The 25,823-nt window shown below is 37.0% G+C and overlaps 2 protein-coding genes across 3 annotated transcripts; one reads left to right on the top strand and one right to left on the bottom strand.

Annotated features, from left to right (window-relative positions):
- Nucleotides 1–1,143: 1,143 nt before the first annotated feature.
- On the bottom strand, nt 1,144–17,869 carry snx9b (sorting nexin 9b). 2 transcript variants are annotated; one of them, XM_079256038.1, is made up of 20 exons: nt 17,573–17,869; nt 15,845–15,931; nt 14,748–14,822; nt 13,712–13,843; nt 13,099–13,176; nt 12,092–12,254; nt 9,126–9,161; nt 7,688–7,826; nt 7,453–7,537; nt 7,066–7,191; nt 6,289–6,406; nt 5,941–6,071; nt 5,645–5,754; nt 5,427–5,530; nt 5,193–5,270; nt 4,867–4,943; nt 3,161–3,250; nt 2,870–2,984; nt 2,684–2,775; nt 1,144–2,517 (listed from the first exon to the last, which is right to left on the bottom strand). In XM_079256038.1, the coding sequence occupies exons 1-20, from the start codon at nt 17,582–17,584 to the stop codon at nt 2,470–2,472; spliced, it is 1,896 nt and encodes a 631-aa protein (XP_079112164.1). In that variant the 5' UTR covers nt 17,585–17,869; the 3' UTR covers nt 1,144–2,469. The 2 variants fall into 2 exon arrangements, with proteins under 2 accessions (XP_079112164.1, XP_079112165.1); XM_079256039.1 differs by lacking the exon at nt 9,126–9,161.
- A 2,261-nt stretch (nt 17,870–20,130) lies between these two features.
- LOC306767184 (DBH-like monooxygenase protein 2 homolog) lies at nt 20,131–24,313 on the top strand (the record flags this gene model as incomplete). Its single annotated transcript, XM_079255106.1, is given in 12 exon segments — nt 20,131–20,400; nt 21,056–21,202; nt 22,068–22,220; nt 22,327–22,410; nt 22,686–22,841; nt 23,003–23,022; nt 23,024–23,091; nt 23,189–23,361; nt 23,467–23,555; nt 23,698–23,794; nt 23,887–23,946; nt 24,191–24,313. Coding segments are annotated over 12 exon segments (1,440 nt in total).
- Between the last annotated feature and the right edge of the window lie 1,510 nt (nt 24,314–25,823).

Genomic DNA, 25,823 nt, shown 5'->3' with positions numbered 1-25,823 from the left:
AAAAAAAAAAAACCTTTTGGCTACATCAACCATATCTACTCTTAGTCATTGTAGTGCCAAACTCCTGTGCTGCTTAGCTTGCCAGTGGGCAAGACAGATCGCACAAAGTTGAAGAAATCATGATTAACAGCAGACCCTCTTTCCACATGGACAGTTAAGACTTGATGTTTGATGTTTCAGCAGGACATTTACCAAAAAAAAAAAACCACACATCAAAGCTGCCTGTAGAATGGATGAATGGTCTGAAGTCAGGACCTCGTTCTTCCCTGCAGAAAATGTGTTCACCATGTTCACAGGTCTGGCCCATGAAACCAGAACATTTAAGCGAACTCTACCAGTTCTGCCATGAATGGTCAAATATACAAACAGAATTCTGTCAGAGGAATGTCCATTGATCCATTTTTAACTGGAATTGTAAGTGCTATTGTACTGGAGATGTACTATCTGAGGACTGTGTAAACTCATATAAATCATATGGTTTGTGCAATCAACACCATAAAATCTTCTTTTTGTTAAAAACGCGATCCACGCAAAACACAGCGATTGTGTAACATTTAGTAAGTGTTACTTTCACGGGGAAATCTAAATACCTTTGGCATACTGGCAGGCTTGTGTAAATAGACACGTGGTATGGTCTGCAGGCCAATGTGAAAAACAGCCACAGGATTGTAACCTGTTCAGTTTAACCCAGAACACTGTAACCCTGCACTTACCATCTGGTTTCTACATTCCTTTTCACACTTATTTTTTATTGAAAGTGAGTTTGAATTGATGGGCTTCAGAAGCTATAAACATAATGCAACATGTCCTTAAAAATGACTGACCAACAGAAGAGCTGGTCTTTTAGTTTGATAGGATTTTAGCCTACTCTTGTGGTACACACAAGCAGCTGCACCTGATGGCAGCCACAGCAGAGTGTGAGGTAAAAAGGCTCTTTCACTCCCCCCCCACTAGAAAACTACACAAAACCCGCTCTTCACACAAGCTAAAGGCTCATTTTTTATTCCTAACCATGTCTTCACAAGAATTTGCTGGAGTGAATGAGAGCTTTAGTGTGAGAAAAATCCGTTTTACACACCATATAGAGAACAACATCAAGATTCATTCAAGCACACGCACACGTCTCAATGAATACAAATCACTGTTTAATAAATCAAACAAGTTTTTGCTCTTTCTCTCTGTAACACCATGTAGCAAATTCTTCTATACTGAAAACATCATCTTAATGACAAGAAGGATCTGCAATAGAATGCATATATATCTATATTTATGTATATTTTCGGCGTATCAAGCGTCAAGAAAAAAAGGAGTGAACAAGATTACAGGTTGATTGAAAACAGGGTGGTGAAAAACAAAAAGTAAAATATTTAAAAAAAAAAAAAAAAAAAAAAAAAGACTTCATAAAGCAAATAATCCATGACTGTCTGCATTTGTTGCACCTAAAGTAAATTACAAACACCGTAATCCATTCAATCCAGGACAAAGATTCTTCAGGGATAGCAGGGCAGCAGAAACTTGTAATGCAAACTATGACGGGGTACATTTGGTTCACTGATATTAAGATTAAATGTACAAAAAGAAGAAGAAATCTCAACTCAGATTGTTATTTTCTTATTCCACATGCTGTCTCCTGACGTACTATGCAGTCATAGTATGTCCACATAAGGGGACTGCAAGTGATCTGAGCATTTCTAGTTTCTCAAAGGCTGGAGAAATGCGAGTGAGTCAGGAAGAAGGTGGAGCTTCCTGTTAGCTTTTGAGGAAGTGCAGGATGAAAAGGGGTAAAGCACTGCCAGCAGTGGACATGCGGAAGATATATCTGCCTTTGCCTACTCTTCTGACACTTAACACCTCTGCTTTTATACACAAAGTTGGTGAACATTAACAGTTTTTACAGACAAAAAATAGACAATAAAGCTGTAAAATGCAGCTGAAGGTACTTTCAGCATTAAACTGGCTGTCTGTTCCTGCAAACAGAGGAGAGAAACTTTGGCTTTTTTTTCTGTTTGCACGTTATGACATCACTGTGCACATGACTCATCGCCATCTCTAGATAATTTACACTGTTTTTCTACATGAATGTCTGAAAAACTGCAGAGCATTATTTTAAAACGTAGTTAGATGTAATGTTTTGTATCCAAAGCTGAAAAAAAAGTATCACACAATGACTAACACTGCCATTTAGCTCATGACATAATTCAAAACGACTTTTTTTTTTTTTTTTTTTTTTTTTTTTTTTTAGCTTTACCAGTGCATGACTTTGCAAGAGAAAGATATAAAAAAAAAAAAGAAAAGAAAAAAAAAAGCCACCATCGGGACGATTGGCATGGACAGTCGAAGATAAGACATGGTCCGAGTACGAGAAAAAGAGAAGTGAAATGTATATTTTAAAGGGAGATTGCAGAATAAGCAAAAACATTTCAGATGATGGACTGGTTTAACTTCTTGTCCTGTAGTGCGAGACTGCTTTCACATCGTTGTGAACTGACCATGGGCTTGCCTCAGCTTTGCAGCAATCTGTGGATTCAGTAAGAAAAACACTCAGAAATATAGAAGCAAAGAAGTCATGTGATGGTTTAGTGTCAGTATCTATGCACTTCAAATGCATTTTTAAGTAATTTGGCAATAAAAGAGGACAAACACGTAATATACTTTGACAAATGGTTAACAACAATGCCTTTACCATCTCATAAAACTTCACTTGCTCCTCCAGGTACAGCTGCATGACCCTGTTGTAGTCATAGATACGGTTGCTATGGAAGTGGTTCATCTCCGCTGCAACACAAAGGAGGAGGAACCAGGGAGATCAGACAGACTGCCGTGATGAACAATACTGTTTAAAGTTTTTGGAACAAAGACAGTGTGGTACCTTGTAATGCATAGGACATAGTGCTGGCACGTTTAGCCATGGTTACTTTGTCCTGAGGAGTAATTTTACCGGCGGCCACCAGCTTGTCAGCCTCCTTCAGCTTGTCTATGGCTGCCTGTAAGAATTTAAATGAAGTTAATAAATAACCCAATAGTTTTGACTGAAGAGCCTTAACTATAAGCTGACTTGGTTTGACTGGGCTGCCCATTAAATTTCTGTTCCTAAAACCTTTTTTTTTTTTTTTTTATTGATAACATTTTCCTGTATCCTGTTTCATAAGACAAGATGTACCTTATGGACTCCAATGGTGTCTGGAAAGCATCCAAGAAGACCCTTATATTCATTGTTGGTCTCCATGAGGAAGTGAAGGTCTTTCCTGGGCTGAAAATCAAGCAAATAGACACAAACAAGTGATTTATGTGAAAAGGAAATGGTGAGATTCTGAAGTAAGTACCTAAAATTGGAACAAAAATGCTGAAATTAACTTCAGAGCAGGAAATGATGCAGGAGCCTGATAAGAGAGAATAGAAGGAAACTTTAGGTCACTAAACAGAAAGACTGTAGGTTCAGATAGGCATTCAGTAGGATGACACGCTGTACTGCTTTGGTTCAAGGAGAAAATTTCAAATGAATAGCAAAGACAGCAAATATATGACTTGATGCTCTGCTTAAATTTTCCCTGTAGGTGCATCCCTTAATTCTTCCCTTGACTGTGTAAAATAAAACTACAGCTTCTGCTGATAACATAACAGATGAAGTGTCAACTTCATCCTGAGATGCACAAAATCTCCATCACTAAACTGTGTCACAGCTTGTCACTAAGCTACTGCCACGGATTCTAAAAGGAGCAACAAACTAAAACGGCTAAAGCAGCACAAGCTTACCAGATGATCCTCCCTCTGGAAGCTGCTGGGACACAAAAAACATCAAAAATAAAAGAAGCCAAGTGCTGACTATTAGAAAGAAAATGATCAAGCTATAAAGTGAAACAAAATAAAATCTCCTAACTTCCCAATCCTTGAAACGTGTTTGCCCTCAATCTGCTTTTACAGTTTCTTCATGAGCAGGACACGGAGTTATAAAACAGCATCATAAGGATGTAAGCGCTGGCTGCAATCAGGAAATACTGACAGATATTGTGAGATGTTGGTAATAGAGGCAAATGAAAGCAAAGCTTTACATCCTTTGAGATTCTAAAGGACTTACAGTTCTGCTCCACTTTAATTGCCTTTAAATATACTCTTATGAGCCTCATCACAGTCTGATTTTTCCCTCAACAGCTACTCTGCCTGTCAGCTATGTTTATCACACACCATTATGCTATATTTTGTTTAGCAAATCAAATGTTGGCTAAACTCTGACATTAATACCTGTAGCAGATTAAAGCACACAAGGACACATGCTTTGTAAAATAACAGAAATAAAAATTCTCACAGATTAACCATCTTTTGCCTTGCTTGACCCAGCAGCAGACTAATAACACACTACTTTCTACACTCTCAGTTCTGGCAGTACTTTAGGCTATTTAATGGATCTGCCGGCCAGCAGCTCTCGCTACTTCCAACTGAAAAGCTGAGGCAAAGAACTGCTGCGACTCAGCTGGCTGGATTCCTCCAGCAAGAACAGACCCACCCAGCAGGTTGTCCGGATTCGTTCTTTAAATTTCCGACATGAAACCGACAAGTTGTCTCACCTCGCCTTTCTGAGACTACACCTCTGCAGATTAAAACAGAAAATTCTAAGCAATAGTGTAGATGAACGGCTTGGTCATAAAAGAAAAAGAGCACAAAAAAGGTATAAAAGATCTTGTAAGATTATAACAAGCTTCAAATACTGACATTTTTTTAGCAGTTCTTTCATCTTAATTATTGATAGAAATGGTCATGTGCAGCTAGTGAAGTCCAAATGTCAAACTCAGGCTACCTGCAGTGTGAGTTCAGCCTCTTTTTATGCATTCTTTGACTTTTTTGACTATGAATTTGAGCTGGAGAACCTACCTGCTCTGCCACCAGTTGGGCAATCTCCTCATAAGTCTTGCCTGCTGCTGTTAAGGCATCAGTCAGAGTTGCCTCACCTACAGCAAAGAAGTGATTAAAATGTGTTTCCCAACAGCATCTAAGTACGACATAAGTATTTCACAAATAACTGCACAATCAGCTGCATCTGTGTCTGCTCCTATCAAATATAAATAGTTATTACATTTGCTACGTAAACCAACCTTTTGAAGTTGTGACAAAGAAAAGCTGAGTGAGACCTGGAAGTGTCTACCTGGAAAAACGACAATGAAAATACCACTTGCTGCTGTCACGTTGGTGGTCTGTACCTTGGTATCCACTGCTCGTGAAGACAGAGGAGAGGTTCTGGAAGGCTTTTCCAATTCTCTGATACTCTTTTGGCAGAGCTAAGAAAGAAAAGAAATGTAGTATAAACTTGTTTAAGTTGACAAAATACTCCGCAGTATTGTGTATTTCAGCTTAAACAGTAATTATAGCTCAAAGTGAAGGCGTGGCCTGTGTGTGGAAAACACTTATTTAGCTTCAGAGTAGTGTATACATACGTCCTGTACATCTCTTCCAGTGTTCCTGTCCCACTGTAAGGATTTCTTTCACGCCGTCATCCATGGATTTGGTAAACCTGCTGAACTGCTCGCATTTCTGTTCCCTGTGAAAGACAAAACATGTGTTCCCAACATGAAGTACCACACACACATGAAACACACAACTGTGTAAAATATCAAGTCGTGGTTTTCTACAGGCAAAACGTCATTTAACTCACACTTCAACAGGGTCCAGATCTGCACACTGGGCTTCAGGCTCTATTGTGGAAAATATCATGACTCCAACCGTCTCGTCTTTTTCCGCTTTTCTCTTCCCCATCTTCCAGTCCTGCACCAACCAGTCACTCAGTCAAATAATAAATGACTAATGCAAGCAAATTAGACCCTTTAATATTGCTAACAACAGAAAACATTATAGGTGTAGGATGTGAATGAATGAACAACAGTCACAGTCTTAATTTGCACGTACTTTACTGCTTTAATTTTAGTGCAAAAAGGAAAATTCTCAGCTTACCTTCTCGTCTTTATATGTGAGGAAAAGCTGAAATACTTCGCTGCTGGAAACAACAGGGTGTCTGCACATCCTGGTCATCCAACCCTGCAACCGCTCCATGCGCATTTTAATAAACTCTTCCTCAAAACGACCTTTAACAGATAGAAAGTTGACATGCTTTTTGACAGATAGAAAGTTATTCCTCTCCTTGCTTCCTATGGACATGCTAGACTGATATGTGTGTTATTATGATAACTCTATATCGCTTCCTTTTCTCCCAACATTTTTTAAATAAATGGGAAATTTTTTTTTATCTCTGAATCTAAATTTATGCTCACCAGCCAACCAGGGAAAGAGTCAGGAGCTCACCTGTCACCTGCTTGTCTGGTAAAGAAGGGATGGGAATGGCTGACCCAAATTTGTCTAGGAGCCTCTCATACAGCCAATCAAAATGCTTGTATCTGTGATTGACTGGTCGGTTTGTGGTCTGCAGAGAAAAATGCACAAAGTGGGTCATGGACAGTGAAGATAATTGTTAAAAAGCTTTTATTAAAGATAGGGATGCATCGAGTTACGATCTGATACCGATATCTGAAATTTGAATATCTGCAGATACCGATATTTACCGATACCAAATCTGTTTATGTGAACATTATTGTGACTATGGTTATTATTGCTGTTATAACTGTGTGAGATTTCATCAGGTTGTAATAAATTACTCAACCTTTCTGAAGTTACCTCACCAATACAAATATAATAACATTACAGATCTAACAATTTCAACAAGTTTTTTTTTATGATTTGGCACATTTTATCTAAATACAACTATAAATGTGTGGTTTTGAAACAAAGATCTTGCTTTTGGTGTTATAAAAAAAATGTCACATTTTAACATTCAAGGCATTTGTTTCTTTTAAAACATGTCCGAAGCATGTCATCAAACACATCTGCCTTAGCTTGACAAGTGTGGTATCGGGTATCGGTTGTAGTATCGGTACACTTTTATTAATACCAAGTACGAGTACACGCTTGGTATTGAGCCGGTATCGGTGCATCCCTAATAAAAGATACTGGATACAAAAATCTTTGGCTTCATTCATTATCGTTTGTGCAACTCTGTTGTGGAAAGAGCTTCTGTATACTCACACTGGGTGTGATTTGGTACTCGATGTAGCTCTTGAGTCCGTACATTTTTGAGCCTCTTTTGGGATCAGCTACAATACAGTCAAGCTGGGTGTCTGGATAAGACCACACTGGACCAACTTCCCCAATCTGAACAGGAAACCCAACGTTTTAGAAACATGCAACGCTGCATTTTATGTCATACCGCCGCAATTAAAATGACAACGGTGTTAAATATAGTGCAGGAAGCGTTACATCTAAACATTAGTAATCTGCTTAAACTCATTAGTTCTCGTAAATGACTAAAAACTGTTGCTGTAAACTTACTGAAACAAATGGTGTTACTGTTACATAGGTAAAATACATAAAAACCTTTTATGACACATTATCATTAACTTAGACATAACTTACATAAATCGATAACTTGTCTTTGCCTTTGACAAGCTGCTTGCAAAGCAGGTAGAGCTCTGGACCAGACTTGGAGAAGCCTGGAAACCTGGTCAAAGACGATGAGCAAGTTAAATCAATAGTTTGTTTATTGTTATCACAAAGTACATAGACATTTTAAGTTTCAACATTTTTCTTCTATTGAAAATATAAAAAGGTAACGTGTAATGTTTAGTATGACTGAATTATTGATTCTTACTTGTTGAGAGATATTTTCATTGAAGATCCATGGGCTCCACCTCTTTGTATCGCTCCACTGTCTCCAGATTCCGATTCTGCATAACCCCCAGTGGACTTCATGTCATCCCATTCATCATCCCACTCATCATCCTCTGCCCCTAAAGTAAGATACATGGGCATAAGAATTGCTTTGGACATCTATACAATGTGTTTGATTATACGATACTGATTTTAAGGACATTTTCTGGATTTTAGCATGTTTTCTTGATGGAGATTCTTCTTACCTCATTTATCATCGTCCTCGCAGCAACTTGGCTCAAGTTGCCTCAAATTAATTGTTCAATGACACTTGATGCTTTTTGATGGTTTTCAAAGGGATTTTCTTTAGCATATGGATGAATCTGAAATGGCTTCAGGCCATGCAGCACTGATTTAAAGCAAAATCCGAATTTGTAAACTTTAGCCATACACCAGAAAAGCATTTTGAGTATCTCTAACTTTAAACAGCATAATAGCATCTGAGGATCTTTTCATCATTTACAATAGGTTCAATTATTCCTTTCTTTCATAGACATATCATTTGAAAAGTAAATCAATAACCAACATTTTCTTTCCACCAATATCGCCTTCATTTCCACTCCAAATGGCAAAAAAAAAAAACAGACATGGACTGTTTAGTATATTTCTTTAACACACACACAGCAACAAGAGATGCTTAACAGTACACTAATTCAGCACTGAAAAAAAACAAAAAAAAAACCCCAAACAAAAAAAAAAAACTAGCATAATTTAAGCTAATCAGACTTTAAACCAGCAGCGTCTAGCTCTTGTCCCCAAGGACCACAACCCTTCAAGTTTTCCATGTATCCCTGCTACAACATACCTGACTCAAATGAATCATGAATTCATTGGCTGTTGTATCCATTCAGTGGAAGCTAGGTGTGTAAAGTAGGAATACATCAAAAACATGCAGGACAACGGCCCTCGATGACCGACTCGGGACAACCTTGCCTTAAACGCCTTTGAAAATATGTTTAGTAAGCTACATGACAAAAATATAATAAGAAAGCAAAAAGATGATGGAATCAGCAACCTTTATGCACAAACCAGAGGGTTTCATCAAGTTTAATTAAAATTTAAAAGGCAGTTTAGTCATGAAAAAGCAGACCCAACCAGAACAAAACCAAACCAGTACTGCAAGCAGACAGTTGCCAGTTTATGAACCCTTAAAAGTTTGAGGTGTCACTGCCGCACCTTTCTGGCAGTCTATCAGCGCAGGCAGACTTGCTGTTAATGTGGTAATAACATACAAACACACACACATGCTTTAAGAAAAAAGTCCATTATGACTGCAAAGAAAAATTTCAATCATTAGAAGCACATATTGCCAATCCACACACACACACACACACACACACACACACATCAAGATCTCATAACAGCCAAGAAATCGGTACCTGTGGAGTCAATAAGGTAAGGATATGGGTAGATGTCTTTGGCAAAAGAGAAAGGAAGGAAAAGTCTGTTATTTCTTCTTTTGTGGTTTGGTTGCCTGTTCTCTCCTTTCACACAAGCTGGAGAATTTAAATCCAGGTCAAGTCATTTGTCATTCTGAGTCATCATGCGTGAGACTAACTTTTCCACTGCCTGGGAAAAACTAAATCATGACATTATGGTCTTGTCCATACGCTGAACTGAGACATGAAGTAAACTGTGTGAAGATGGGGATTATAAAGTTCTAGCTTTCCTACTCTTATTCTCTCCTGTATATCTCTTGGTTTCAGGTTAGCAAACTGAATGAAGATACAAAATATTATAACTAATATCTGCCCTATATTAAAGAATAAATGTTTTCTTTAATTGTTCCATAGTGCACATCCCTTATGCTACGACAAGAAAATAGTGTTTTTTAAATATTTTTTTATATATATATATATATATATATATATATATATACAACCCCAATTCCAATTAAATTAGGACGTTTTATAAAACATAAAAAAAAACAGAATAAAATTATTTGCAAATCCTTCATTTCATCATTTTCAATTCAACACACACAAAGGCATGATGTTTCATCTTCAAAGTGGTCTTTTTTTTTTTCCTTGCAAATCCTTTTTTTGAATGATTGAAGGCATGTACATGTCTGAGGGCATGTGTATGTATATCTGTCTGTATTGTATCCACACATTACATATATAAAATCAACAACATGACTGAACAGACAAAATCTTAACCTATATTCAACTGATTGCACTGAAAAGGCAAGATAATTAATATTCAAGCTGATCATTCTTTTTAAATTCATTTACTTATTTTTTAATTTGAGAACTGCAACAGACTGTAAAAAAGCTGGGATAGGAGCACAAAAAGACTGGGAGAGTTGAGGAATACTCAAGAAACACCTGTCTGAAACATTGCACAGGTTGGAAACAAGCGAGTGTTATGGTTGGGTAAAAACAGAAAAAGGAGCGCGTTGATCAGCGCAAAGTTCAAAAGCCACAGCATCTGTGATGGTTTGGATGGATGGTGTGCTGGAGTCCATGGCATGGATAACTCACATTTATGAAGCCATTATTATGCTGAAAAGTACATACAGATTTCAGACTAATACATGCTGTATCCATGTGTCTTTTTCAGGGACACCCATGTTTATTTCAGCAAAACAATACCACATTTTGCATGTGTTACAACCGCGTGGCTTTGTAGTAAAAGAGTGCATTTACTACCAACCAATCAGTCAATCCGATTTTATTTTAAAGCACTTCACAACAACCACAGCTGACCAAAACACTGGACGGAGATAAAAACAAGAATAAAAACATAGCACACCTATAAATTATTCCTCTCAGTTCACTCTCAAGTGTCAAAGGCTGATCTGTTTATATAAAACCTTCAGCCTTGCCTTAAACATCTGCATGATGCAGCTGCATGATGGAGCATTACTTCAGGAGTTTTGTCCTCTACACCACATGGTACGACCATCCCACTGTCTGCACCTAGACCATGGGACCACCAGCAGGTGTTGTTCAGAGGAGTGCAAGGCTGTCCGGGGAGGGTGAGGGGTCAGTTTGTCACAAAGGTAAAGCGCAAGGCCACGGATTGAACAAAAAACAAACAGTTGGACAATTAACTGAATTCTGAAGTGAACTTAGAGGAAGTGCAGAGAGAACAGGACAGTACTAGACTGGCCTGCCTGCAGTCCAGACCTGTCTCCCACTGACAATGTAGGACACATTTTGAAGCACAAAATATGACAAAAATATGACAAAAATATGACACTCTGGACCGTTGTGCAACTGAAGTTGTACATTAAGCAAGAATGCGAAAGAATTCCACCCGCAAAGCTCCGACAATAAATGTTCTCCATTCCTAAACATTTCTTGGGAGCTATTAAAAGAAAATTTGATGTAACATAGTGGGAATATGCTCCTGTCCCAGACACGACGTGTTGCAGGTATCAACTTCAAATTGATTTGGGAAAAAAAAAGCCAGATTGAAGATAAAATATCTTGGCTTTGTGTGTACTGAATGGAAAATATGTTAAAAAGGATTTGCAAATAACTGTTTTCTGTTTTTAATTTATATTTTATACAACATCCCAACTTCATTAGAATTGGGGTTGCAAATACTTTACTAAAAATCCTTATACATTTACCAGTTCACCTCATGTTTAATATTCTCATCATACTGTTATTATCAGTTTGGATTTCCTCTGTGTATCACTTTCCCAGGGACCTTTTAACATGTTTGTGGAAGTGGATTGTGGTCAGAGAGATTCCAAGTTAATACAACATGCTACCTGAACTCTGTGGAATGCAGAAGACAACCCAATAAAGAAGAAAAAGGAATATCTGACAACCACAGAAACTCATGAGCAACGTACGATAATCTAAATAAGATGTACTATGGCATCACAACAGCTCACTTAGTTATACTGATGAATTACAAGAACACCTCCCGTCATTTTAATGACTACAGAAGCCAAAAACGTGTTGACGTCCTGCTTCCAAATAGGGAGCATAACGGTATCAGCTCTTTTTAATCTGATTTTTATTCTTTTCAGTTCATTTTAAATGCTCTGGATCATTCTGTGTTGCTTATCCTGTGGTTTTTACGAGTAATGAGTGATGTACATATAACCAACAAGAAAACTAACTGTGACTAACTCTTACAACTAGCGGAAGGTCATAGACAATGGTTTTATTAATCTAATATTGTTTATCGTTTCAAAGCAAAAGCCAAAACCGGTTAAGTAAAAAACATATTCATATAAAAAGTTACGATTGCTGGTCAAAAATATTTTAAAAGCCATCTTGAAATATCAAATCAGCACAATTAAAAAATGTCTTTGGACAATTACTGAATGGCCAGCCTTTTGCTATAATTCAGCTAAAATTACTAATGAAACGTTTTTTTTTACCTGGGCCTTGGTAAGCCTGAGGGTGGCCATGTGACACTGTGTTCCAGGGGTCAGCAGCATTCTTCCCAGTCTGGGTGCCCTCTGGATTAGACGCCCAGTTGTTGCTGGAGCCCCCTGAAGGGTCTGCATTCCAAACTGACCATGGATCATTACCATTACTAGCCTGGAAAAGGCAGAAAGATGCACTGTGAGGGATGAAAGGGATGAGGACAGAGACTTTGTTTAAAGGGAAGCTGACAACAGCCTTAGAACAACATGCTTCTCCGAACACATTATACAGACCTGGCTCATATCAACGTAACAGTCAAAGAGCAGTTTGAATATGCTACAGTAATAAGAAAATAATACCTAAGTAATAAGAAAATAATACCTAACACTGAATATCTGCAAAGAGCCACATGCTTACAGGCAAACGTTTCTTTTCAAGTTCAAAATAAAAGTACATGCCATGCTCATAAACCTCCAAAAACACAGACTTGCAATAGAGTGTGTTTGTTTAATGCTAACCAAACCGAGCCACAAGAAATACACATTTTCAGCAAAACAACAACACGGTTAGAAACAGCACTGATAGATTCTTTTTAAACTAAGCAGAACATTTGCTGGTCTTTACTAAAAAAAATTATGTAATTCTTTTTTTTTTTTAAATTTATTATATGGAATAAATTTGCAGAATTTACTTACTGATTAATCACATGGAATAGACATTACGTGAAATATACAGATCATTGACTCATAATCACTGATGTTTTTCCTGTGGTGCTGATTCACGTGATCTAGTGAGAGAAGATAGGTGTGATCTGTGAGCATCTGTGTGTGTGTGTGTGTGCTCAGTGCAGGTTGAACGGAGAAGGTGAGCTCATGCTTTCTGCAGGCAAAGGGAAGAAGAGAAAGGAGAATTTGCCAAAGCAGACCAAATCAGAAGGCTTTGAACTGAGAACGGGTAAGGGCCACAACGTCTGAGTTCATGCTTCTGGTTATGCCCACTACTCTCAAGTGGGGATTACCTCCTCGGGGGATGAAAGGAAGGGGGATACTGGGGTGTCAGGGGTATCCGGCTGGGGGCTCAAGCCCCCAGCATCAACCTTGAGGGGAAAAGAAGGTGACATCATCACAAAGCACCAGCAGTGCAGGTAAATACTGAGTAGGGGATGGGTTAAACTGATGTGCTTAGTTGTGTGTGCGTTTGGATAAGAATAAAGGGTCATGAGTAACAATAGCTGACACATTTCCTGCCTTGACTCTAAAGCAGCAGACTGCTTATGTTTGTGGAACTTCTTGCCTACTAAAGACACAGGATTTGACAGAACTTCTTTCTCCTTTGCTCTGCATTACTAATGGGAGGGTTGTTAGTTTTAGATGGCATGACCGAAGCCAATATCTCCCACAGCATCTGCTCTCACTTCTGCATCTGGAACTCACAGAAACGGCCATGCCTGCTTCTGCTTTTTGCTTTATCTTAAATGTAAAGACATCACATCAATGGAGAATGGGAGGGAGAGAAGAATAACAGGTGCGCTGTGCCGGCTGCATTTAGCTTCCTCCACCAGCGTGGCTTTGGGCTTGTGACTGGTGACCATTCAAAGCTGTGCATTAGTCTCCAGTAGTTAAATATATTACCTGGTTTTGTGCAGGTGTTGATGCAGGAGCGAATGCATCGAAGAAAGACAGGTCTGCAGGGGCCACATTTCCTACGTTTTGTTGCTGAGCTGTATTTCCAGCTCCTTGGAATACAGAGAATGACTTACCAAGCTAAAATGAAACAATACAAGACAGTGAAAGAGAGAAAAAATACTCACATTAGGTAAAGACAGATATATCGCTTTGATTAAATCACTTTTAAAGGCATGTTCCTTTATGGTAATAGGTTGTCTCCTTGGCAACCCTTTCGGCTGTGCACTGTAACAGCACAAGCTGTGACTTTCACTAATAGTAGAAATCTTCCAACTTGGTAATGTTTAGATTTTGGAAATCATATTTTAACTTGTTGAGAGCAATAACTTGAAAAGTAGCAACTTGAGAAACTGAGTCCTGAAGTATTTTGTTTCAGCTTACACGAGATACAAGCACTTTCAACATCTGTGAGTTTTTACGATTTGGACACAGAATCAAAACAGTCGAGAGCAGCTGGGAAGGTAACTCAAGGTCAGGCAAGCACATTTAAAGTTAAACAGGCTGACAGCATCTATCTTTCATGTATATACAAAGACATTACATTGTTAGATGCTCTTAGATCGAAGTGTTTACAAAGAGGCTCAACTGTTAATACTTCAGTTGTAATCAAGCTCTTTCTGTCTCTTCCTGAATGTCTTTAGGGTGAATCATATCAACGTGATGAAGTCAGACTTACGGAATCAAGTTGGACACAGCTCACAAAAAACATGCTAATCAGCAGATCCCTGATGGAGGCACATCCTGTTGTGATTTTAGTTTCATGCAGGAAAAAGCACCATTTACCCTTCCACTGATAATGAGAAATATTAAAAATTGGTTGTTCCCTGATATGGGCAGCAGTTCTGCCCTCCAACGCCCTAAAGGTTAGTAAGAAACATCCTTTTTTTTCATATTTTTACTGGTGGTGTATTCAATTCCAATGCATCACATGGGATAAAATGCAACCCAAATTAACCACCATCATCTTATCAGTCTAACTTACCTCAACATAATCTTCAGGCACAAGTCCAACTTCCCCACTAGAATTCTGTGCTTCAATCCAACCACCTCCGATATTCTGAAAATAGTGTAAGACCAAGCATAATAATAATTTAACCAGCCTGGACAGCCAGAGGGCAGGAAGGAGTAGGTGTGTGCATGACATGCATACAGAACACCAGAAAAGGTACTGAAAGAAGTTACTTTAAAAAATAATAAAATATGTTGCCATTTGTTTTAATTTAAGTCAAAACTTCCCATGTACAGTACAAGTAGCTCATGGTAACCTACATAAACTGATTTGTAGAGAACAGGCTCTAGAATATTTAAAGGAAAGACCTGCTACAGCTTATGGAACCAGGTTTGATATCTGCGCACCAATGAAGCGTTTAGGTTCTGAAATACATGCAACAATCATGTTAAACAGCCGTATATAGTACTAACCACAGGGGAAACTTCCTGTACAGTTTATTTTGCAAAGAAAAAATAAACACACTGTTTTCATGGTTTACTGAGTCCCGACAGACTTAGATTAGAAAAGTATGTAGGTCAGCACCAGGTTGGTGATCTTTGAACTGTTGGCAACTGACATTAATGACATCATGTTTGCTTTGTCCTCTTTCCTCTTCATCCTTTCTTTTAACATGTTAATAAAATACTAAATAAAAAAACAAAAAAAAAAACCAACTCAATAAAATGTGACATGGGGTTTTTGGCCTGCATAAGACTGCAAGTTTCAAATGGCAACACAAGAGGAAGGCTTTCATAATTATCCCATTACATACAATCATACCCAGTGTTTTGAGCAACTAATTTGAGACACAAGTGCCTGCAGTTATAGATAAGCTTTTCATATAGTTGAACTGACAACAATAACATTTAGAGTGGATCTAAATTGTTACAAACTGCATCTCAAGATTTTTATGATAACACAACATCTGCAAAATCGTTAGAAACCTGCTGCATAAAACTATCAAATAACAATTTAACACTAGAAAAATGCTAAATAAATAAAGATAACTCACTGCAGAGAAATTTAGATGTGCATACCTCATTGGCAGCATTTGGAATAAAGAGGAAAGTTGTTGCAGTGTTATTTACCTGATTGGTGATAGTAACGCTCTCGCCTTCTCTCACTGTCAACTCATTGTTTCCAGGCTCAGCCGTGAAGTCATATAAAACCCGTGCCTGAAGATGTGCAAGAATGAACGATTAAGGTTTATTGGTTGATAGATGGACAAGGCTTCTAAGATATGTGTACACACACATGCCAGCACGCTCATTATCACCAGTGGCACACTTCTAGTTGAAATGACAAATAAGGGAAACAGGCCAAACTAGTTTATCTGGGCTTCTGATGCTGATTCTTGACTAATTCTAGCATTAACTAAAGCAAAACCAGAACCATTATGTTATCTGATTCAGTTAAACAGTGGAGCCAAGAGGTCATCCCACACTAACCTACATCTGCTAATCTTTCCCACCCACCAGACCCGAACAGGATCACACAACATGTGCAATATATCTTCATTCAGCTGTGAGGGGAAGGAGAGTGGAAACTGTACCAAAGTCACCAACTCATTAGTTGACAATTTAGAAGGAAAGCAAAGCCAAAAGTCTGCCACCTTTCAGTTGACACAGGACCTGGATAGTGTTTTTAAACATTAATCACAGTAATCATTTTCATGGATAATCTTGAACTTCCTTGTCAGGTGACATGATGGCATTTGCGTGGATGCTATGCAGTTAAATTATATCTATCCAAAGTTCCCCTCCAAAGGGATAGACATTTGAAAGTTAAATAATTTATGTACATAGCCTTTAATGTGCAGAGTAATAAAAAAAAAAAGTCTTTATGCTAACATGTCAAAATTTCTATGCAACTCTGTAGTAAACTGACTGAGATGTAGTTTATTGATAGCCTGTTTTTAGATTGAGATGTAAATGTTTAAATTTTGAACAATGTAGCATCTTTGTAAGTTCAGAAAGCACAGTTAGCTTTTTATTGACACTCAAAAACATGTCGTGGTGATATCAAATTGCTTTATTGCATAGGGCACTCCAAAACCTTGTTCTCTGGGTAGATATGAGATGTGCCCACCCACCGTTACTGATCAAATAGGTATTAATTAAATGTCTGAAATATTAAAGAAAAAGTCAATGACAAATTCTATTTTTTGGAGTTTTTATTCCACTACTTAACAGAGATTAGATTTTTTTAAAAAAAATTAAAGATAATCATGCCTTTGCAGAGGCTGCTCTTAATCTCCAAAGCAATTTACAGATTATAAAATTAACCACTCACTTATTAGTCTTTACCTTTAACAAATCATTAATCTGAATTTATTTAAATTAGATTAATGAAAGATGCACTATAAACGGACTATGTCGATAGTATGATATAATAACAACAACAACAGTGATAATGCCAGGTTAAGTCTTTCTTTCACTACTACAAACAAAAGATACTACATTTCCCAGAATTCCAAGGACCTAGAGACGACTGAAACTCGGGGAGGTAGTAAAATGTCACAAGACACTTTCTTAATGAGACACATTTTCCGTGTATACAAAAAATAAATAAATGGGGAACTTTAGCTTCATTTTACACACAAGTACTGTACGCAAGAGTGACGTGCTTTTACAACAGACTGTTAAAAATTGTTTAACTAAACTGGAAGCTTATCGAGTGAAGTGTTTACTGTAAGACTGACAATCTACATTGCTCGAGCTATCACTACAAAGAAAAAACAACTGTCAGCGGAAAATAAAAACAGTGCTACGACTTGTTTCATGTTTTTAAGTGCCCAGAAAAGTTGTGAGGCCTACCTGTAGCGCCATTGTGGCAGCATTGATTAATCATTACAAAAGCAAGCCCTGAAGGTGAATTTCTGTTTTTAAAAAAAAAAGATTTCGAGAGCTCAGCTGGACATTTCCCCCTGCTGCTCTTCTTCAACTGCTGGCGAAGAAAACACAACTCCCCCCGATGGAAATCCGCCACAACAAAGTCATTAGTACACTAATAAAATATGTGTATCGTTGGAAAACTGAGAAGGAAACACCAAAAAGAAAATCAATCTAAGGAATGAAACTATTCCGGAGCGACTACCAAGTTTGAACCGCGCAGAGACCTCCTGACAGCACGGAGGAGGGAGTGACCTGCGATACGGAGAGAAACCGGAAAAGTGGTTCAGGTCTGTCATGGCCCCTTTACGTACCATACTTCACTGAGAAGAAAAGGCGAATGATCTGTAACATGCGAGGAACACATAAAATTTAACATAGGCTATATTAAAATATACATAGGAAGCATAGGCTACGTAAAAAGACAAATGCCAAATATTAAATAAAAGTTCGACACACCTATAAATAATAATATGAGTTTCGTTTAAAAAAAAAAAAATCAGTTAATTTATGATCTAAATTATAATTTTTTATTTTTAATTAAATAATATTAATATTAAAATTACTTCATACCATGTTAAATCAGGCTGTTGACACTTGTTTCCGGTGTATTATCATACAGTGATCTCATGGGAGCTACTTTATAACTTCCACAGACTGAGTCGCCACCAGCTCTCCTGACTGGACTCATAAACTGGGAGGGAGTGACCATGATTCAATTTCTTATACTTCAGTCGCCCCCTGCTGGGCGCAGTGTGTCGTTACACATATTAAACACCTCTACGATAAACTTCAGACAAACGTTTGACATGCTTAATACAAGAATGTATATACTGTCCTGAATTTTGTTTGCAACATTTACGTCTGTGATGCAATATTAATAAGCCTCTCTATACAATGCAATGACACAAAACGGTATCAAATTAATCCTCATTTACAGGAATCAGCACCTCTCTTGAAGACTGAGTTAGTAAAACTGTAAAATGGGAGAATTGGAAATCCCGATGTTTGTGGCTGTTTGACTTTTTTTTTTTTTTTTTTTTTTTTTTTCTGTATGTATGTGCCTTAAATTAATATATGAATGCACAAGTAACATTCATGACCATTTACAACTTAGTAACATTGCGTTTTTCCAGTTTAGTTAATATTTTATTGCTAATATTGGTGTGTAACAAAACAATGTTTTATTGTTTTTTTTTTATTAAACAAATTCCCATATGACACGGTATCTTCACAACTTGAAACCCAATGTTTGTGGTACAGGCTTCTATTTCTTTACTCCCCTAAAAATTGTCTAGTTTAAACAGCTACATGAAAATATTTCAGATTAAAAGAAACAATAATTGCGGCACATATTAAGCTAGAGGCACTCAAGACACAAAAGACCTTTGCCAAGCCTTTTTTTTTTTTTTTTTTGCCAGTGATTGTGGACATTATTTTTTAAGTTAGAAGGACTGATGGCAAAATTATCCCAATGTTCCCATGGTAAGAAATCCTTTAAAAAAAGAAAATCCTGGATTTAATAGTTTTTTTTTTCCCTCATTCAATTTCAGACATAGAATTCCGAATCTGTTAATAACTTTTTTTTTTTTTTTACTTATGTTGTAGACAGACAGACAAAACAATATTGCCAAAAACATATCATTTGTCGTGGCGGAGGTAATTACTCTGGCAGAACCTTTAAGTATAGAATAGAATAGAATAGAATAGAATAGAATAGAATAGAGGTATGAACTAGTAAATGTTCATAAAAGAGAATTCCTAAAATGCAGTATTCCCATGATTATCTTTAGTCAAATTTATACAAAATGAAGCCATAAGACCAATAATATGTTTCTGTAAGTCCAATAAAAGAAAAATATGACTTGAGAAATCATTACATGAATGCAACAGTTAGAAAGGTAGACCAAACATATTCACATTCCCGCAAAGATTTTTTTTTTTTTTTTTTTTTTTTTTTTTTTTTTTTGGCTCAGTTGAGGTGTTTGATATATGAGAAGGTGAAAAGCAGAGAGCGGAATGAGCAACATAATGTAGCTTCAGTTCTGCTCCTTCTCTCAGTCCAGCTTTCATGGAAAAAGACAAAAAATATGTAGGAGCGTAGCTGTTAGAGGGTGTAGTTCAATGTACATTTCACTGAGAACTTTCCTGTCCACCTGACAAGAACATATTAGGGACCATCATGTGATAATTTCTGCGGTCTCAGTTTAGAAGATTAGAAAATTTTCCCTGATAATATATGTGACTTTGCAAATTCAATGAAGAACCTAAACACTGAAGTAATCTTTCAGTTCTTATGGGACTGGAAGAGTTAGAAGACAATGCCTGTGAGACTGCACAATATTGAATGACTGAGCACTTCTTGATGTTATCACCTGGGTTCATATAACAGTGCAGGTGTGTCATTGGTCAAGCAGACAGGTGTTTGGCGACTCCACAGGTATTGTGCTCAGTTTGAAGATTTCCAGCCTCACAGAGACATCATGTCTGCACTGCTTTTTGTCTTCTGCTTCTTACTGGCCTGGACAAAAGGAACATGGGCTACTGACCACACCATGCCTTTCATGGAGTATCTGGACCGAGACCATCTGGTCTGTCTGAAGTGGGGCTTTGATGACATGGAAGGAACCATTAAATTTCAACTGTCAGTCAACTCAACAGGCTGGGTGGGCCTTGGCTTCAGTCCAAATGGAGGCATGAAGGGGTCGGACATCGTGATAGGGGGACTCGGACCCAATGGAAGCTACTTTACTGTAAGCTGTGACCAGATTGCACCCTCAGTTTATTATATTTTAATTCCATTTATTAGTGTTGTGAAAATTTTATGTTCTAATTTAGATTTTTATATATTTAATAATCCTTAGCATATATTCATTTCTGATTACGGCTTTGTAGGCTTTCTGAAAAGGTCATGGTGAACTTAAGCTTAGTTACACAGTGTCTGCTTATCTACCCTTACAGACATAGCTAATGTGTAGAGACCCTGAGATGTCTGCATTCAGACATCTGGGATCTGATTAACTAGAACACTCCCTTCCTTTGAAGAGAGTTACAGGTAATAACAGACCATTCTTGTTTAGAATAACATAGATTCAGGGCAGGCAATTGACACCCTTATGCAAGGGTAAAAGGATGGTTCAGTCCAGAACTCAGCATTTTCTGACTTTCCGCCTCATCGGACCTCTGAACTGTCTCTCCTAATTGCAATTTGTATTACTCTGTTCTTTCTTTTTTTTCTGTTCAATAAACGATGTAATTGCTTTTACTTCAGAACCAGACTACTCATCACTGACAGACTTTTTTCCACAACATTAGTTACAGGGAAAGTCTTTTAAGTGTGGTCTGTCGTCGTGCAGTGGCAGCAATGAACTTGGTGTTTTCTGATGATTTTGTATTTTTGTGCACCAGGACCGCCATTCTACAGGGAACTTCATGCCCTTAGTTGATGAGGAGCAAAGTTATACTCTCCTTTCTCTGACTGAAACTGATGGTCAAACCATCATGACCTTTCAAAGATCCATCGAAGCATGTGATGACAAAGACTTCCATATCACTGTAAGACACCTTGTTTATATTTTACTGCTACAGCATGCATGTATGAGATGTTGGATGCAAAGCTGATTCCAGAAGTTTAAAAAAAAAAAAAATAAATAAAATTTAAAAAAAAAAAAAAAAAAAAAAAAAAAAAAAAAAAATATATATATATATATATATATATATATATATATATATATATATATATATATATATATATATATATATATATATATATATGTGTATATATTTATACATATATATATATATATATATATATATATATATATATATATATATATATATATATATTTATATTTATATTTATATTTATATTTATATTTACATTTAGATATAAATTGAATAGGGGTTTCACACCTACATTTCAATTTAACTATGTTGTATTAAGCCATGAGTTTAATGGCATGTTAAATCCCTTTGTTGAATGTTGTCTTTAATGGTTTGGCTCACTGTATGAAGCTTTATAACCCAACTTCATTGTTGATCAAATTCTCAGTGTACAGCTCAAGTTTCTTTACTTGTCAGAATCGAAACCCCATTATATATCTTCTTTGTTAGGCACTCCTGTATGTGAATTTACTCTGCCTTCAGATGGGCGTTTTATAATATAAGGACAATAGAAACACAATAAAATGGTGCAAGCTTTGGTTTTCCATTGAAAAGCTGAAATGCTATACAGTTTCTGTAATAAAAACCAATGAGTTGACCTCAATAGCTTTTTCTAATGAATTTAAACAGTTAGTCTTCTTTGTATGGTACTTAAACTTCTAATAAAAACACTAGTTATGAAACATAAATGTAGAAAATACAAACGAATACCTCATCCTCTTTACATACCTATTTGTTTTTATCCTCTTGCTTACAGGCTCAACCCATCAAGTTAATCTATGCGTATGGAACAACAGATGATATAAAATATCATGGGGCCCGCAGAGGCACTAAGGAGGTGAACCTGCTCAACTATATGCCAAGAACTTCTCCACCTAATTCCAAGTACATCAGTGCCAAAGTGGAAAATGTAAGAATGATAGTAAACAGTTATGACACTTCCTCTAAGTATCAGTGAATTATAGGAATTATCGGGTGGAAAACTTTTTGTTCACTGTGACCTTCAACATTTGCAGATCACCCTCCCTCCCAACATGACCTACTACCACTGTAAGGTTATGAACTTTCCAAACTTGATCACAAAACACCATATTTTTCAGGTAAATATTTTTAAGGTACTTTCATTCTTCAGACTCCTTCAAACAAAATCAGTAATGTCATAAAACTTACTTGATATTTTCTTTTACTTTTTCACCTGACTGTTCTGTTTGTAAAGCAAAGTCTCAGTTTATAGAAAAGTAACAACACCATTCTTTATCTAAGAACATAGACCATATCGCTTGTATAATTTGGAATCAGAATTAAAAGAAGAATTAGACAACTTGTGGCACAATCCACAAGGAAAACATACGTTCTTTTAAACGTTTTATTTCAGATTGAACCAGAGATAGAACACTTTGATGTTGTTCATCACATGCTGTTGTACCGCTGCCCCTCCTCTGTGGTGGAATCGTATGACAAGCCGTGCTACATGGGCGATGTAGGGGACACCTGCTTTGGAGTGGTGGCTTCGTGGGCAGTTGGTGGAGGGGTGAGGGCAAATCAATACATCAAAGATCAATAGATCAATTTTTCATCATTCTTCAATTCATCCTCCTGTTTGCCTTTGATTAATGTGTTTATTAATGTCACTATCTCTCCCATACTGACCGATTATTACTGTAGTAATTCAGTCTATCTCTGAACCCTTAGACATTTGAGCTTCCAGACGATCGGAGGAGAATACAGTAATGTATTCTATAGACTGGAAATCCATTACAATAACCCTCTAAAGAAAGGCGGTAATATGTCAAAGACCTATTTTATAGTGTTCATGCTCTTAATTATGCAAAATTGCAGTTTCATTTTGTCTTTTTTTGTTGTTGTTTTATTACATAGACATTACAGACAACTCAGGACTAAGACTGTACTATACAGACCAACTCCGGCAGCATGATGTGGGCATTTTAACCACTGGTATACTCCCAATGTGGCACTGGACATACAGCATCCCCCCGAAAGCCCCTCAGTTCCACTCCTACGGCACTTGTAATACCACTCACTTTTCTAAGGTATGTCATTGTGAAAAAAAAAGACTAAAATGATTAGACACACGTGTACTTGCTTTACAATAGTTCTACAGCAACTTTATGTACGTTTCTAATTTCAACCCTCAGCTTGTGAATCCTGTGCCAGACCTTCAAGTGTTTGCTGTATTCTTGCACACTCATTTAGCTGGGAGGAAAGTTAGAGTTGGCCACTTCAGGTGTGTGACATCAGCTACTTACTGTCTAAACACTGTTTAAACAAACAGATTAAAAAAATAAGATGAGACCAAAAAACAGTGTTGTAAATGCATATTTGGAATAACTGAGTATTCTTGTTTTATTTGTTGCTGATCTTTACAGAGATCGAAAGCAGATCGACTTCTTGGGTTTGGATGAAAACTACGACTTTGACATGCAACAGATTGTCAGTTTGGGAGGCATAAAGACAATCCAACCTGTAAGCTTCATTGCATGAGAAAGCTTGAAATGTTTAAGGAAGACATCTATTGTTTGGGTTCATATGATTCTATCATTTCTCTTTTACATCAGCACGATGACATTACTGTGGAGTGCACCTACAATACTTCAGCTCGTACTGAAGTCACTGAGGTTAGTCAATACTGTTGCATGAAATCAAAAGACTTTGAAAGAAAGAGATGTTATTCAATTAAAATAAAACACATGGAACCTAAAATGTAACTTCTTCTGTGTCTATTTTGATTAAATAAATGAATAATTTACTTGTTATTCAACTATCCACTCAGTGATGTTCGATTGGGATACTTCAAGGAATCTGTCAGAATTGATCTCATACAGTTTGTACTTGCCACATGTAATTTTGATCGACTTTCAGATGGGTTTATCCACTACTGATGAGATGTGCCTGGCCTTTCTCTTCTACTACCCTGCAATCAGCATCACAACATGCACTAGCCACCCAAATACAACACTTGTGTCAAACTCAAATGTCCCGTAAGACCCAATGTTTTCCTCTACCTGAGAAATAACAACTGAGACTTACTATATTCTCAAAGATGTATCTTATATGCTCTTCTGAAATTCCTTTCATTTCTGTTAGAACATCTGAGGTCAGTTCAGAACATGCAAAATATGAGAACTTGTTAAAGACCCTACCACAAGCTCAGGTCATCTCTGATGTCAATGTAAGTATCAGTCTAAAAAAATATGATCGTGCTATTTTTTTGTATTTCAGCCTTTTATTGGTGTTTTTTTTTTAATCGGATTGTTTGTTACGCACTAGTCTTTTACTATTGTATGACACATTCAGACTTACCAGTAAGTCACAGACCAAAAGGCAGTTTTTTATTGTTTGTTTTTCTGCACTATTAAAAACAAACTGTTGTCATATTTAAACCTTTCATTTTTCTTTTCTTTTCTTTTCCCAGAGCACCACAGTATTTTACTCAAACGGCTTCATCAGGGAGATGTTAAAGACACCCACTGTTGTTTGTCAGAATAAAAATGTTGCAAGCAGACTCTACACTACCTGGATCTTGAGCACTGGAGGGACCACACTTTTACTTCTCTGGTTTACTATGATGTAACACTGTTGTTTGAGCAACAGATCAAGATGCAATCTTGAGAATGGAGGAGACAGACTTTTAATATTGCTGACATCAAACATCATCAAATAGGACAGCTGATTGGCCAGATGCTGTTATTATTTTATATTTGAATTAAAAATGATTCAGTGTCCCTCAATAGCGTTTTCCTAGATTAGACAAAAATGGTAATTAGTGTCATTTAGTCTTCACACATTTTCTGAAGACATTTTTTTTCTCACAGGAAAAAAATTTGAACTTGCTATAAACATTGATTTAGCCAATCTGCAATATCGGTAGTTTTCACATTATACTATATAGTTAGAATGTAGTTTATACACATATCATGTTTGTGCATTAGTATAAAGAAAGTGAGGAAATCAAGTAAAGAAATATAACACACTTGCTCTACGTGTTTTCTGTTTCTTGTATGCAGTTTAAATCCAGTTGTTGATTTTGATATCTACATTTTTGTTATGAAATCACCCATGATCATTTGCTTAGTAAAAGACAATGTCTATATTCTTTTTAAAAAAAAAAAAAAAAAAAAAAAAAAAGTGAATTAAAAAAAAAATGATGTGAGAAGTGTCTTTTCACAATCTAAAGCACAGGTGTCAAATTCCAGCCCTCGAGGGCCGGTATCCTGCAGGCTTTTGTTGTCTCCATGCTCCAACACACCTGACCAACATAGGTTGATGAGAAGCTGCTGGATCCATTTGATCTGAAGCAGCTGTGTTGGTAGAGAGAAACAACAAAAACCTGCTGAATACCGGCCCTTGAGGATTAGAGTTTGACACCCCTGATCTAAAGTGATATCTTGTGAAATTTTTGCACGCAATTCCACAGTTCTTCCTGAAGAGGGCGCTGCAATTTAGCTTGGTTATCTTGTCACTTACTGTAAGCAGAGAATGAATGTGTACGGCT

The sequence above is a fragment of the Telmatherina bonti genome (assembly GCF_933228915.1).
Source record: "Telmatherina bonti genome assembly, chromosome: 16".
Taxonomy (NCBI): Eukaryota; Metazoa; Chordata; class Actinopteri; order Atheriniformes; family Telmatherinidae; genus Telmatherina; species Telmatherina bonti.
The sequence above is the reverse complement of the archived record's forward strand: the minus strand, read 5'-3'. Positions and strand labels throughout refer to the sequence as shown.

Coding starts and splice junctions, on each gene's coding strand:
- snx9b (XM_079256038.1), bottom strand. Junction 9,162..12,091: donor TCAGGCTTACCAAGGCCCAG/GTAAAAAAAAAC, acceptor CTTTTGCCAAAG/ACATCTACCCATATCCTTAC. Junction 7,827..9,125: donor TTACCTTATTGACTCCACAG/GTACCGATTTCT, acceptor ATCTTACTTTAG/GGGCAGAGGATGATGAGTGG.